At 43.6% G+C, this 15,000-nt stretch overlaps 1 protein-coding gene across 6 annotated transcripts in view; it reads right to left on the bottom strand.

The window, feature by feature from the left end:
• Nucleotides 1–15,000, bottom strand: part of LOC110166306 (DNA-binding protein SATB1) — a 262,741-nt gene that overhangs the window by 78,340 nt on the left and 169,401 nt on the right. For all 6 annotated transcript variants that reach the window (XR_008633447.1, XR_008633449.1, XR_008633451.1 and 3 more), the window contains one exon: nucleotides 3,170–3,657. Coding sequence is in view for 1 of the 6 variants with exons in the window: in XM_055163679.1 (XP_055019654.1) it covers nucleotides 3,170–3,657 (488 nt within the window). In the remaining 5 variants the exon portion in view is untranslated. The remainder of the gene's footprint in view (nucleotides 1–3,169; nucleotides 3,658–15,000) is intronic.

Raw genomic sequence — 15,000 nt, 5'->3', positions numbered from 1 at the left:
ATTGGCTGTAGTAATTATTATTCATTATTATTATTATTATTATTTTTCTTTTAATTAATCCATCCTTTGTAAGAATCAAGGCACACCCGCAGGTTGGATTGTATTTGTCTTTTCATACTTAAAAAAAAAAAAAGAAAAAGAAAGAATTACAAAAAAAGAAAAGAAACTTGAATCTCGAAAGAAGCGAAAACTTGCAGACGATGGTGAAATTTTTCAATAAATATTTAGTTTGACCCACGACTTAATCCCAGTTTTAAATTTTGGCCCAATGTGAATTTGAGTTTAACTTCCCTGAACTAGAATCATTTGGATCATTTCAGTCGTGGAATCGAAGATTTAAAAGGCAAAAAAGGAGCTGTTCACTTGAAATCTACCACTTCATGACATCACAAAGTGGAACAGAGCGTTTTGAGCTTCGGAGATAAAGACAGACTAATAATAAAGCGTCACTAAAACATGTGTGAACGAAACAAAACACATTTCTAGGTTTGTTTTTGACGATGAAACGACATTATAACGCCACTAAAAGCTTCATTTCGCGTCATTTGCATCGTTTCAGTCCGGGTCCGGGTCCGGTCCGGGTTTTTGCCTCTGCGCTTTGTTCCCATGACAAGTGCGTTACAGAAATGTGAACTATGCAAACTGTACATACTTGGAGATTGTAAAACCGGCTTCGTTCTTGTGTCGACAGCGAAACAATTAAACGTACGTCTGGGTTCGTCTGGTTGTTTATGCGAGGGCAGGTCCGCGCTCGTCGCAAACGCACAGGTGAGAATCCGACGCGACGGGACCAGGTTTTATGTCGGGTTATGTCATCAGCAGAGTCGGGAAGGTGACTTTAAAATGTAATCCCCTACAGATTACAGATTACATACACCAGAATGTAGTTTGTAATGGAATACATTCAATGACTTAAAGTGAGTAATGTAATCTGATTACTTTGGATTACTTGATTTGCTGAAGAGAAACAAAGACGAGGAAATTGTGACATAAGAAGTTTTGTCTGATAAAAGAAAATAAAAAGCCCAAATTTTACTGAACCAAATTAAAAATATTATTGATAGAAGACGAGACGACACGTCCTGGTTTTAGACCTGTTTTAGACCTGGTTTAGACCTGGTTTAGACCTGGTTTAGACCTGGTTTAGACCTGGTTTAGACCTGGTTTAGACCTGGTTTAGACCTGGTTTTAGACCTGGTTTAGACCTGGTTTAGACCTGGTTTAGACCTGGTTTAGACCTGTTTTTAGACCTGGTTTAGGTTTTAGACCTGGTTTTAGACCTTAGTTTAGTCCTGGTTTTAGTCCTAGTTTAGTCCTGGTTTAGACCTGTTTTGTTTTTAGACCTGTTTAGACTGTTTAGACCTGTTTAGACCTAGTTTTAGACCTGGTTTTAGACCTAGTTTAGACCTGGTTTTAGACCTAGTTTAGACCTGGTTTTAGACCTAGTTTAGACCTGGTTTTTAGACCTGGTTTTTAGACCTAGACCTAGTTAGACCTGGTTTTAGACCTAGTTTAGACCTGGTTTTAGATCTGGTTTAGACCTGGTTTAGTGTCCAGCAATGAGTGGAATTACCAAAAAAACAAAAAGGGATACACCCCAAAATGTGAAAACAGTAAAATCCCTCTGTGTAATCCATTTACTTCAACAAAGTAACTGTAATCCAATTACCACTCACTGAAACAGTAACTGTAACTGAATACAGTTACTCATCATTTGTACTCTGATTACATCACTCCGGTACATGTAATCTGTTACTCGTCAGTATCTCAGTCTCTGCGTCTCTCCCTCGTTCGTTCACTCACCTTCGCCGGCCCCTCCCCCCTCGCCGTTATTAAGGCGCATATGGTACACAACAAACTGCTAATAAATAAGCCCTCCCTCGCTCACGCCGCCACTCCGGAACGCTGGCTTTATGGGCGAGGAGGGAGACGAGGAGGGAGGCGAGGAGGGAGACGAGGAGGAGGTGGAGGAGGGAGAGAAGCAGCAGATCCTCAGCACATCCCAGTGTTTGCACAGATCTCACCGAGGGGTTTGTGGATGCGGTTTTTGGTGGAGAACCAGAAAAACGTCACGTGTCGGCGTCGGTGTGAGTGTGAGTGTGATTTTGAGCGTGGGTTTAATGGATTGTTTGTCCGGTAGTTTATGTGCGGGAGTTAAAGAGCAACGAGATACAACGTCCTGGTGTTATATTTTGTCCAGGGCAATTACACTTAGACGGTGAGAATAAAACGAGGGGAGGAAAGAGTCTGAGGCACTGACCGCCAGATCAGACTCAGATGAAGGACGAACTGATCCAGTGATCCTCAAACAGCCACATCTCCGAGAGGCACGGAACAATAACCGAAATATCGTCAAAAGTCTCACAAAAACATCGTGGACCATCACAAAATGTCGACTCACAAGTTTCTTTGGTTTAAATGCAGGATTTATAGTAGAAATGTCTTATGAACATCGGGAACTACATTTCCCATGATGCATTTCAGCGCAGACGACATGAAGAAATATGTTTTTGACTTGAATTCTTGGGATTTTGATGGAAATAAATCACACCAAAAACTTTTCAGAGCATTTTAAAAGCAGAAATGTGTCTGATCTACAATATATATATTTATATATAATTATATCAGTTTCTTCAAAATATCACAATAAATATTGAACCATGAGATGCACATCGTGATAATATCGTCCCGAGAGATTTGGATATCGATACATCCTTAGTTAGTAAAGCCCTTCACCTGTCCAGTCCTGCACCTGTCCTGTCAGCGGTGCACCTGTCCTGTCAGTCCCTCACCTGTCCTGTCAGCGGTGCACCTGTCCTGTCAGCGGTGCACCTGTCCTGTCAGCAGTGCACCTGTCCTGTCAGCGGTGCACCTGTCCTGTCAGTCCTTCACCTGTCCTGTCAGTCCTTCACCTATCCTGTCAGCGGTGCCCCTGTCCTGTCAGTCCTTCACCTGTCCTGTCAGCGGTGCCCTGTCCTGTCAGTCCTTCACCTGTCCTGTCAGCGGTGCCCCTGTCCTGTCAGCGGTGCACCTGTCCTGTCAGTGCTGCACCTGTCCTGTCAGCGGTGCACCTGTCCTGTCAGTGCTGCACCTGTCCTGTCAGCGTGCACCTGTCCTGTCAGTGCTGCACCTGTCCTGTCAGTGCTGCACCTGTCCCGCGGGCTCTCACCTGCGTCCTGTTGAAGGCGACTCGTGCGAACACGGCCTGGGAGATGCCGGCTCTCTTGAGCTCGTCCCTGACCCACTGGTAAATCTCTGAGGACACGTCGGTGTTGGAGGCGACCTGAGGCTCCAGGGGCTTGGTGTGGTTGCGGTTGACCGGGGGGTGGTTGAGGTACTGCTGGGACAGGGTCTGCTGGGCCAGCAGGCGGTTGACGGCGTACTGCTGGTTCAGGATCTGAGCCATGACCAGCTGCTGGTTGACCAGCTGCGGGCTGATGGGCGCGGACACCAGCCCCGGGTGGTGCAGGCCGGGCATCTGGGGCTGACGGCCGCCGCCCTGCCCGCCGTGAGAGGGCGGGGCGTGGGACAGGGGCGGGACGGGGGACGAGGGCGTCTGCTCCGCCGTGCTGCCCGGGATGGGCTGCTGCTGCTGCGAGAAGCTCAGGTGGTTGTGGTTGGAGCCCGGAGGAGACAAGTCTGCCAGACCGTCCATGTCTGCGAACGCACAAAAACAACAGGTTACAACACAACTACGCACACAGACGCACACAGACGCAACACAACACACAGACGCACACAACACACAGACGCACAGCACAACTACACACACACACACACACACACACACAGACGCACAAACACACACACAGACGCACAACACACACACACACAGACGCACAACTACACACACACACGACACACACACAAACACACACACACACAGACGCACAACTACACACACAGACACGCACAAACACACACAGACGCACAACTACACACACAGACGCACAAACACACACAGACGCACAACTACACACACGACACGCACACACAGACGCACAAACACACACACACACAAGAGAGACAGACAGAGGAGGTTACAACACAACTACACAACCAAACGCACACAAGAGAGACGAGTTTACAGTACAGCTGCAAACACACACACACATGCACAGATGCATGTGTGTGTGTGTTGCGTTGTGTGTGTTGTGTGTGTTGTGTGTGTGTGTTGTGTGTGTTGTGTATGTGTGTGTGTGTGTGTGTTGTGTGTGTATTGTGTGTGTTGTGTGTGTTGTGTGTGTGTATTGTGTGTGTTGTGTATTGTGTGTGTTGTGTGTGTGTTGTGTTCTGTTGTGCGTCGACACACTTAAATTCTCTTTTTTTCCTCGACTCTATTTCGGTCGATGTTATTTTCTCGTTCACCTTTTTGAATGTCATGAAGCTGCTGACGGAGCTTCTGTCGTCGTCTTAGTGGAAACACCGTTCACACCACCGCGTTTGGGGTTTTATACATTACCACGCACATCGATGGTAATAACAACGAGCGGGGAAGAGAGGGAAAGTCGGCTCCGGGATTGGACGAACTTTCATTGATAAAGAACTGCACTCGCTCTCGTTCTGGGTAAAAGCTGAAAAGTTCTGAAGTACATTGTTTGTATTTCATGTCATTTTAATCGAGATTGTTTTTCTGAACGTCATTTATCAGTTTGAGTCTTTTAAACGGAGGTAAAAGCAGAAAAACACGAGCAGATGGAAAAATTTGGAAGAAGAAATGTGGCTATTTTTAAGTGAAAAGCAGATTCCTTCAGGCAGGACCGCACCTCCAGAGTCCCGAGTCCCAGTAGTTTTATCGTTCATGTTTGTGTTCAGTTTACATGTCGTTACAAACAAAAAAAAAAAAAAAAAAAAACTGGTCCCGATTTGCTCCTCAGAGTAAATAAATAACACTTTCTGATGTGTTAAATGTGTTTGTACAACAGGACGAACTCTCGATCCCCCGTGAGTCGCTCAAACGTAAACGATAAACCTGGAGCTGGTTGGTGTCGGAGTCAAGATCGTACAAATCGAGACCAAGACCAGTCCGAGACCACAGGGCCCCGAGACCGAGACGAGACCGAGACCTCTGAGGGTCGAGACCGAGACGAGACCGAGACCTCTGAGGGTCGAGACCGAGACGAGACCGAGACCTCTGAGGGTCGAGACCGAGACGAGACCGAGACCTCTGAGGGTCGAGACCGAGACGAGACCGAGACCTCTGAGGGTCGAGACCGAGACGAGACCGAGACCTCTGAGGGTCGAGACCGAGACGAGACCGAGACCTCTGAGGGTCGAGACCGAGACGAGACCGAGACCTCTGAGAGTCGAGACCGAGATTTTTAAAGGCTCAGACTGAGACAAGATCGAGACCGAATTGAGACCGTCTTAGTCATCTTCGACGTTTATTTCTATGTTATTGTTTTATGTTTGTATGTTATTTTGGCGCATTTTAAATCTAAAAAATAAATCAAAATTATCAATCTATCTACATTTTATCACTCGTCAAGTGTTAGACCTCGAGACTGAGACAAGACCGAGTCCGAGCGTCTTCAAGATCGAGACAAGACCGAGTCCGAGCGTCTTCAAGACCGAGACAAGACCGAGTCCGAGCGTCTTCAAGATCGAGACAAGACCGAGTTCGAGCGTCTTCAAGACCGAGACAAGACCGAGTCCAAGCGCCTTCAAGACCGAAACAAGACCGAGTCCAAGAGCCTTCAAGACCGAAACAAGACCGAGTCCAAGACGACCTCAAGACAAGACCGAGTCCAAGAGCCTTCAAGACCGAGAGTCCAAGCCTTCAAGACCGAAACCCAAGAAGACCGAAGACCGAGTCAAGCCTTCAAGACCGAAACAAGACCGAGTCCAAGAGCCTTCAAGACCGAGAGAGGAGTTGAGTCTGAAACGAGATCAAGACTGCAAAAAAACTCGAGGCCAGATCTTGTCTCGGTTTTGTCTCGGTCTTGTCTTGGTCTGAGCCTTTAAAAGTCTCGGTCTTGTCTCGGTCTTGTCTCGGTCTTGAAGGTGCTCGGACTCGGTCTTGTCTCGGTCTTGAAGGCGCTTAGACTTGGTCTTGTCTCGGTCTTGTCTCGGTCTTGAAGGCGCTTTGGACTCGGTCTTGTCTCGGTCTTGTCTCGGTCTTGTCTCCGTCTGAGCCTTTAAAAGTCTCGATCTTGTCTCGGTCTTGTCTCGGTCTGAACCTTTAAAAGTCTCGATCTTGTCTCGGTTTTGTCTTGGTCTCGTCTTGGTCTCGTCTCTCGGTCTTGTCTCGGTCTTGTCTCGGTCTGACCCTTTAAAAGTCTCGGTCTTGTCCCAGTCTTGACCATTAAAAGTCTCAGTCTTGACCTCTAAAAACTTCAGTCTTGTCTCGGTTTTGTCTCGGTCTGAACCTTTAAAAGTCTCGATCTTGTCTCCGTTTTGTCTTGGTCTTGTCTTGGTCTGAACCTTTAAAAGTCTCGGTCTTGTCCCAGTCTTGACCATTAAAAGTCTCAGTCTTGACCTCTAAAAACCTCAGTCTTGTGTCGGTCTCGATCTTGTCCTGGTCTCTGGACTCCCTGTGGTCCTGTCCTGGTCTTGGTCTCGATTAGTCCGGCCTCGACTGCAACACTAATAACACGTTTAAGTCCCAAATTAGCAGCGAATATTCAAACGAGAGAAAGAGCGAGCGTCTTAAAATAAACGCCGCTTTGTGATTAAACGTGTAATTTGAGTCCAGAGCCGCCGCGCTTTGACTCTTTATGTGTTTTTAATGTATGTTTGTTTCTTTTTTTGTTGGTTTTTTTCATGTGTGTTTACGTCCTTAAACCAAAAACCGACGAGGAAGAAGTGAGTGGGCCGGACCGAAGGCTTCGCGCGGATTCAACTCGACGTCCACAGAAAAAAAAACCAACAACACAACAACAGAGAAAAACAAAAAACAAAGACGAGGGCCATTTTTTCGCGAGATGTAAGATTAAAAGCGTGGACGTTTTCCAGAAAAATAAAAGAAATCGACAATAATCTGGTGGGGTTTTTTTTGTTGTTTTTTTTTTTTTTTATAACCGTCGGCGTCCACGAGCGGCGAGCCAAGACGGGGGCTTTGAGCGAGGACCGGCGCCGCGGGGGTAAAAGACGCACGACTGGGGGTAATAATAATGGAATCTGGTGGTAATCCGCGGCATTCTGATGGTACGGGGGCCTATTCAGCTGCGTGTGCGTTTGTGTGTGCGTTTGTGTGCGTTTTGTGTGCGTTTTGTGTGCGTTTTGTGCGTTTGTGTGCGTGCGCTGGGGGGTATTTCCATGTGAATAGGGGGGGGGAGAGAACAGGACCGGAGCCTCCCGTGGAACCCTGCCCACAAAGAGGCCGGATTAGGGACACAATGGGGGGAGAGCGAGAGAAAGAGAAAAGAAAAATAAAATAAAAAAAGAGAGAAAGAGAAAGAGGGATGGAGGGAGATAACTGTCCTCTCGTGGTGTGACAAAGCCGACGTGTCAATTTGTGTATTTATAGTTTCTTCTGTCACGATTACGACGTTTGAAGCTCGATATAAAGCGGGACGGGGGGTTATTTTATCCACCAGGACAAAACCAGAAGCAGAAAATAAAGCGGAGCTAAAATGTTTCACTCAAATCTGCTGAATATTTTATCTGTTTCTTTATATATATTTAAATAAATAATAGATATTTATAAATCTAAATTATAAATCTATCTACATTTTATCACTCGTCAAGTGTTAGACCTCGAGACCGAGACAAGACCGAGTCCAAGCTCCTTTAAGACTGAGAGAAGATCGAGTCCAAAGCGTCTTTCGAGCCAAGACCGAGCCAAGACCGAGCGAGTTCGAGCGTCTTCAAGATCGAGACAAGACCGAGTTCGAGCGTCTTCAAGATCGAGACAAGACCGAGTTCGAGCGTCTTCAAGATCGAGACAAGACCGAGTTCGAGAGATCGAGACAGAGACGAGACGAGTTTCGAGCGTCTTCAAGATCGAGACAAGACCGAGCGTCTTCAAGATCGAGACAAGACCGAGTTCGAGCGTCTTCAAGATCGAGACAAGACCGAGTTCGAGCGTCTTCAAGATCGAGACAAGACAGAGTTCGAGCGTCGAAGATTCGAGCGTCTTCAAGATCGAGACGAGCGTCTTCAAGACGAGCAAGAGAGTTCGAGCGTCTTCAGGATCGAGACAAGACCGAGTTCGAGCGTCTTCAAGATCGAGACAAGACCGAGTTCGAGCGTCTTCAAGATCGAGACAAGACCGAGTTCGAGCGTCTTCAAATCGAGATCGAGACGAAGACAGAGTTCGAGTCTCGAGAGACAAGACAGAGTTCGAGCTCTTCAAGATCGAGAAAGACAGAGACCGAGTTCGAGCAAGTCTTCAAGATCGAGACAAGACGAGTCGAGCAAGATCGAGACAAGACAGAGTCTATTGAACTAAAGGTAAAAATTTGCTGTTAACTTGGATAATAAAACTAGTTTCTCCCTGGTTTGTTTTGGTTTGTAATAATAAAATTGTGAAAGGAGCAGGTAAGAAAAACTGTTATCTGCACTCGGCCCATTCATGATTTATTTACAAAAAACGTGTCAGTACAGTCACATTTTCTTTGTGTTTTGGTCGTTTTTAAGCAGCTTTTCTGTATTTTACCTACACTAATGACAGTTTGACAGATTTTTGACAGATCACTGATCACAAATCAGTGGTTTTGTATAAACCTGCTGGGACAGGGGACACAGGCTCAAAACTGGGACTGTCCCGGGTAAAAAGGAACGTCTGGTCAAACTAAGTCTTACTGTGACGACAAAACTCTGCTCTGGTTCTTGAAAGTTGCTAAAAGTGCTTATAAACTCATCGTTGATGTTCTACACAGTGGGGGGAGAGCGAGAGAAAGAGAAAAGAAAATAAAAAATAAAGAAAAGAGAAAGAGGGATGGAGGGAGATAACTGTCCTCTCGTGGTGTGACAAAGCCGACGTGTCAATTTGTGTATTTATAGTTTCTTCTGTCACGATTACGACGTTTGAAGCTCGATATAAAGCGGGACGGGGGGTTATTTTATCCACCAGGACAAAACCAGAAGCAGAAAATAAAGCGGAGCTAAAATGTTTCACTCAAATCTGCTGAATATTTATTTTGTTTCTTTATAAAAAAGCAGAAAACTACTAAACCCCTTTAGTCTTAATTTAGACCTGGTTTAGACCTGGTTTATTCCTGATTTAGTTCTGGTTTAGACCTGGTTAAGACTTCAAGGTTTAGACCTGGTTTAGACCCAGTTTAGACCTGATTTAGACCTGGTTTAGTTCTGCTTTAGATCTGAATTAGATCTGGTTTAGACTCAGTTTAGATTCAGTTTAGTCCTGGCTTAGACCTGGCTTAGTTCTGAGTTAGACCTGAGTTAGACCTGGTTTAGACCTGGTTTAGACCCAGTTTAGACCTGATTTAGACCTTGTTTAGTCCTGGTTTAGACCTGGTTTAGACCTGGTTAGACCCAGTTTAGACCTGAGTTAGACCTGGTTTAGACCTGGTTTAGACCTTTAGACCTAGTTAGACCTGGTTTAGATCTGGTTTAGACCTGGTTTAGACCTGGTTTAGACCCGGTTTAGACCTGATTTAGACCTGGTTTAGACCTGGTTTAGACCTGATTTAGTCGAGGTTTAAACCTGGTTTAGACTTGGCTTTTTTCTGGTTTAGACCCAGTTCAGACCCAGTTTAGACCTGGTTTAGACCTGGTTCAGTGTTGGTTTAGTCCTGGTTTAGAACTGATTTAGTTTAGTCCTGGCTTAAACCTGGTTTGAACTTGTCTTAGACCTGGTTTAGTTCTGGTTTAGATCCGAATTAGACCTGGTTTAGACTCAGTTTAGACTCGGTTTAGTCCTGGCTTAGTTCTGGGTTAGACCTGGTTTAGACCCAATTTAGTCCTGGCTTAGACCTGATTTAGTTAGACCTGGCTTAGACCTGGCTTAGACCTGGCTTAGTTCTGGTTAAGACCCGAATTAGACCTGGTTTAGACCTGATTTAAACTTCGTTCTGGTTTAGTCCTGATTTAGACCCAGTATAGTTTAGTCCTAGTTTAGACCTGGTTTAATCCTGGTTCAATGAAGCTGCCTTACAAAAATACTTTGAACAATAATTATAAGAGCAGTAATTATCGTGAAAGAGAAACAAACGATCACAATATTAAAATTTCAAACTAAATTTCGATACTAATACTCGATACTTAAAGTCGATACTCACAAGAGTCCATTTTGTGTAACATCGAACCTTTATACAAATATTCCAACTCTTTTAGTTCATATTCAGTTGTGATTAGATGTTTTTATTTTAGATTTTATACTTTTATTTTCACTTTTCTCTCAGCTGAATCTAAAACGTCAAAGGTGTTTATCAAATGACAACCAAAAAAAAAAAAAGTCTCTTTCCATCAGTCAATCAAAATTAATTTCTATGGGCTCGTTCCAACAGCCGAAGGGTTCAGAGAGACACTAAAAACAAGAATGCAATAAAACGTAATAACCACAGTATTCATTATCGCAATACAAAAAAAAAAAAAATATCCTTTTTTTACCGTCTTAAAAAGTCAACACAAAACCAGGACGTTTTTAAAAGTCAGTCCATGTTTTTTTTTCTTATTAATCATTCATCGCGATGAGTTTATAAGAACTTTTCTCAACGTTCAGAGGCCAGAGCAGAGGGTCCTAACTACAACTAGTATGCTAATAGTGCACCTCCTGATTATTTGACGATAAAAGTGCTTTTAAATTCGATGTGCACAGAGAGCTTTTTTTTTTTTTTTTTTTTTTTTTTTTTTGCAATGTCAGATTTTAGAAGGATCTGAATCAGAAGTATAAGAGCAAAGAGACTAGAAAACACACATGGACCTGGTCTAGACCTGGTTTAGACCAGGTTTAAACCAGGTTTAGAACTAGAGTTAGACCTGGTTTAGACCTGTTTATGTTTGGTTTAGATCTGGTTTAGTTTAAACCTAGTTTAGACCTGGTGTAGTTAGACCTGGTGTAGTCCTGGTTTATGTCTGGATTAGTCCTGGTTTAAACCTAATTTAGACCTGGTCTAGTTTAGTCTTGATTTAGACCTAGTTTAGTTCTGGCTTAGACCTGGTTTAAACCTGGTGGAGTCCTGGTTTAGACCTGGTTTATATCTGGTTTAGTTTAGACCTGATTTAGACCTGGTCTAGTCCTAGTTTAGACCTGGTTCAAACCTAGTTTAGACCTGGTTTAGTCCTGGTTTAGACCTGGTTTAATCCTGGTTTACATCTGGTTTAGGTCTGGTTTAGTTTAGTCCTGGTTTATTCAAATTGCCTGTGTTCTCTCGCTCTGATTGGTCCAAACGGTCCACGGCGTGGATAACAGACGTCACACGGTGGGAGGAGCTTCCCCGGACTAAGGAAGTAAACGCGGAACACAAAATTATTTTTGGGCCCATGAGCCAATGAGGTCAATGAAAACAGCTCGACGCCAAATTGGATTCACCTTTGGATTTGATTCGGTTCTTGTGGTTTTAAGTATCGAGTCTGTTCCTTAGAATCAAAATTCCACACTCGGAGGGGGAATTTATGGACCAAAAAGTGAAATAAAAACACCTGGATCTTGTGGAGCGAGTTCATATGAACATTTTTAAGACCAAAATAACGGGTGTCACAGCAGCAGCAGTTACAGAGAGACGAGTGACGGTTTTTCAATACAAGTCAATGGACCCGGAAACGTGGCTGTGCTCACTTCCTGTCTGGGCCTTTGCTCTGTCCGTTTATCGCACGTACAGTTGTCTGCGTGGGACGTTTGCGCGGCTCGGCGCTGCGCAGCGGCGTGTCTGCGGCGGTGATCCGGAGGCGAGTGTGAGCCGCTCGATGGAGATGAATCCCTCTGTTTGTGCTCTATTAAACTCTCAAGTGCTCTGAGCTGTTTATTGAACCTCAAACCATTATCCCGCGCACGACCGCCCCACCTCCTCCTGCCTCCGCCGTGTGTGTGTGTGTGTGTGTGTGTGTGTGTGTGTGTGAGCAGCCAGTGAAGAGAGCAAGAGGACGAAGAGGAAGAAGAGGAGGAGGAGGAGGGGTAAAGTGTGTGTGGGGTTTTCTGATCACACAGAGGAAGTTTAAGGTGCAGGATCCGTCGCACAAACGACGTCACATCAAGTTCGGGCAGAAATGAGTAAATGTAAATTTTCTTTTGTATTTGAGACCAACTTTATCGTGTGTGTGAATATGTGAAAAATATGGAGCTCAAAATTGAACTTTGACGCGTGTTTGTCAGTTTCTGTATCTGCCTTTGTAACATGAGATCAAAAGTTGTGATTTAGTTATTTCCATGGACCCGGTTTAGACCTGGTTTAGACCTGGTTTAGACCTGGTTTAGACTGGTTTAGACCTTTAGACCTATTTAAGACATGATTTAGTCCTCATTTAGATCTGGTTTAGTCCTGTTTTAGACCTTGTTTAGTTTAATCCTGGTTTGGACCTGGTTTAGTTTAGTCCTGCTTTAGACCCGGTTTAGTCCTGGTTTAGAATTGGTTTAAACCTGGTTTAGTTCAGTCCTGGTTTAGTCCTGGTTTACATCAGGTTTAAACTTGGTTTAGACCTGTTTTAGACCTCATTTAGATTAATCCTGGTTTAGATCTGGTTTATACCTGGTTTAGATCTAGTTTAAACCTGGTTTAGTTTAGTCTTGGTTTAGATTTGGTTTAGATCTGGTTTACACTTGGTTTAGACTTGGTTTAGGTTGGTCCTGGTTTAGACCTGGTTTAGTTTATTCCTCATTTAGACCTGGATTACGCCTGGTTTTTGACCTGGTTTAGTCCTGGTTTACATCTGGTGTAGACCTGGTTTAGTTCTGTTTTATTCCTGTTTTAAACCTGGTTTAGTTCAGTCCTGGTTTAGTCCTGGTTTACATCAGGTTTAAACTTGGTTTAGACCTGTTTGAGACCTCATTTAGATTAATCCTGGTTTAGATTTGGTTTGGACCTGGTTTAGACTTGGTTTAGATCTGGATTAGACCTGGTTTACACCTGGTTTAGATTGAGTTTAAACCTGGTTTAGTTTAGTTCTGGTTTGGACCCAGTTTATTCTTGGTTTAGACCTGATTTAAACCTTGTTTAGATCTGGTTTAGACCTGGTTTAGATCTGGTTTAGACCTGGACCACAGAGGGATTACATAGATATAAGGAGATACCATTTAATATTGAAAATCACATTTTATTGTCTAAAAAAATTGTTTTTTCTAATCATGGTTTTATCTTGAATCAGAACCGAGTATCGAGTCTAATCCTTAGTATCGAAATCAAGATTGAAATTGTAATAATATATAACACTCATTTATTGATCCAGATTTTCAATTCAGTTTTATTTTTTCTCAAGCTAGAAACAGATCAGTTGTGTTTTAATATTCATTTCCTGAACTTTTAATCATCACCATTAAACCAAAATCAGTCCAACAGATCCAAACCTCGACACTTTCACCGACAGAGCAGCTGGAAACTTGTCCATTAAAAACACCCGGGCTGAACATGAAACACGACTGAAACTCGATCTCGATGCTCAAAGTGGATTAGACTCGTTTTAAAGATCCTATATTACAGAAAACTGACTCTTGTGTGAGCTTTAAGTCACGTTAGAATCATGTTTCCACGTCCAAAACAAACCTGGACTTGTGTTTTGTTTCATTTATATATTCGAGTAACTCTTTATTATGAGTTTGTTTACATCTCTAAAGCTCAAAATGTCAGTTTGAGAGAAAAAAATCAGCGTAAATGGGCAGAGTTTGTGCGTTAAATATGAATAAATGAAACAAAACACAACTCCAGGTCGGTTTTTGACAAAGAAATGACATGAGAAGAGCTCAGAAAATGGTGAAATACGAACAATTTAATGCTGAAATTCAGATGATTTTAACAGACTCAGATTTTTTTCTTGGGATTTGTGTGTTTAAAATATAAAAACATCAGAATACAAATTGTGTAATATAAATAAATTTGCTTTCCGTGGTGCTCGGGAACGTTTACTATAAAATAAAAAGTGTTATAAAAGTAACTAATTACTCTAATGTGTTGTTTTTTTGTTCTAACGCAGTAATGTGACGTTACAGGAAAAAAGTGGTAATATTTTCCTGTTTACAAATGTGAGGAACAAGCGTCACATTTGCTTTTTTAATCTGGATTGAAGTGGTGGGTTTTTCATTTTTCTAGTTTAGTTTCCGTTTAGTCCTAGTTTTGTCCTGGTTCAGTCCTGGTTCAGTTCTGGTTCAGTTCTGGTTTAGACCTGGTTTAAACCTGGTTTAGACCTGGTTTAGTCCTAGTTTAGTCCTGGTTTAGTCCTGGTTCAGTCCTGGTTTAGTCCTGGTTCAGTCCTGGTTTAGTCCTGGTTCAGTCCTGGTTTAGACCTAGTTTAGTCCTGGTTTAGTTCTAGTTTAGTCCTGGTTTAGTTCTAGTTTAGTTCTGGTTTAGTCCTGGTTCAGTCCTGGTTTAGTCCTGGTTCAGTCCTGGTTCAGTCCTGGTTTAGTCCTGGTTCAGTCCTGGTTTAGTCCTAGTTTAGTCCTGGTTTAGTTCTAGTTTAGTCCTGGTTTAGTCCTAGTTTAGTCCTGGTTCAGTCCTAGTTCAGTCCTGGTTCAGTCCTAGTTTAGTCCTGGTTCAGTTAGTCCTGGTTCAGTCCTTAGTTTAGTCTGGTGTCAGTTCCTAGTTTAGTCCTGTTTAGTCCTGGTTTAGTCCTGGTTCAGTCCTGGTTCAGTCCTAGTTTAGTCCTGGTTCAGTCCTAGTTAGTTCCTGGTTCCCTAGTCCTGGTTCAGTCCTGTTCAGTCCTGGTTCAGTCCTAGTTTAGTCCTGGTTCAGTTCCTGGTTTTAGTCCTGGTTCAGTCCTAGTTCAGTTTGTTAGTCCTGTTCAGTCCTGGTTCAGTCCTGGTTTAGTCCTGGTTTAGTCCTGGTTTAGTCCTGGTTCAGTCCTGGTTTAGTCCTGGTTCAGTCCTGGTTTAGTCCTGGTTTAGTCCTGGTTTAGTCCTGGTTTAGTCCTGGTTTAGTTTAGTCCTGGTTCAGTCCTGGTTCAGTCCTG

The sequence above is a fragment of the Boleophthalmus pectinirostris genome, unplaced genomic scaffold (genome assembly GCF_026225935.1).
Source record: "Boleophthalmus pectinirostris isolate CB_2022bp ecotype Guang Dong unplaced genomic scaffold, ASM2622593v1 HiC_scaffold_6, whole genome shotgun sequence".
Lineage (NCBI taxonomy): Eukaryota > Metazoa > Chordata > Actinopteri > Gobiiformes > Gobiidae > Boleophthalmus > Boleophthalmus pectinirostris.
Note: the sequence above shows the minus strand (reverse complement) of the source record. Positions and strands in the feature narration are given on the sequence as shown.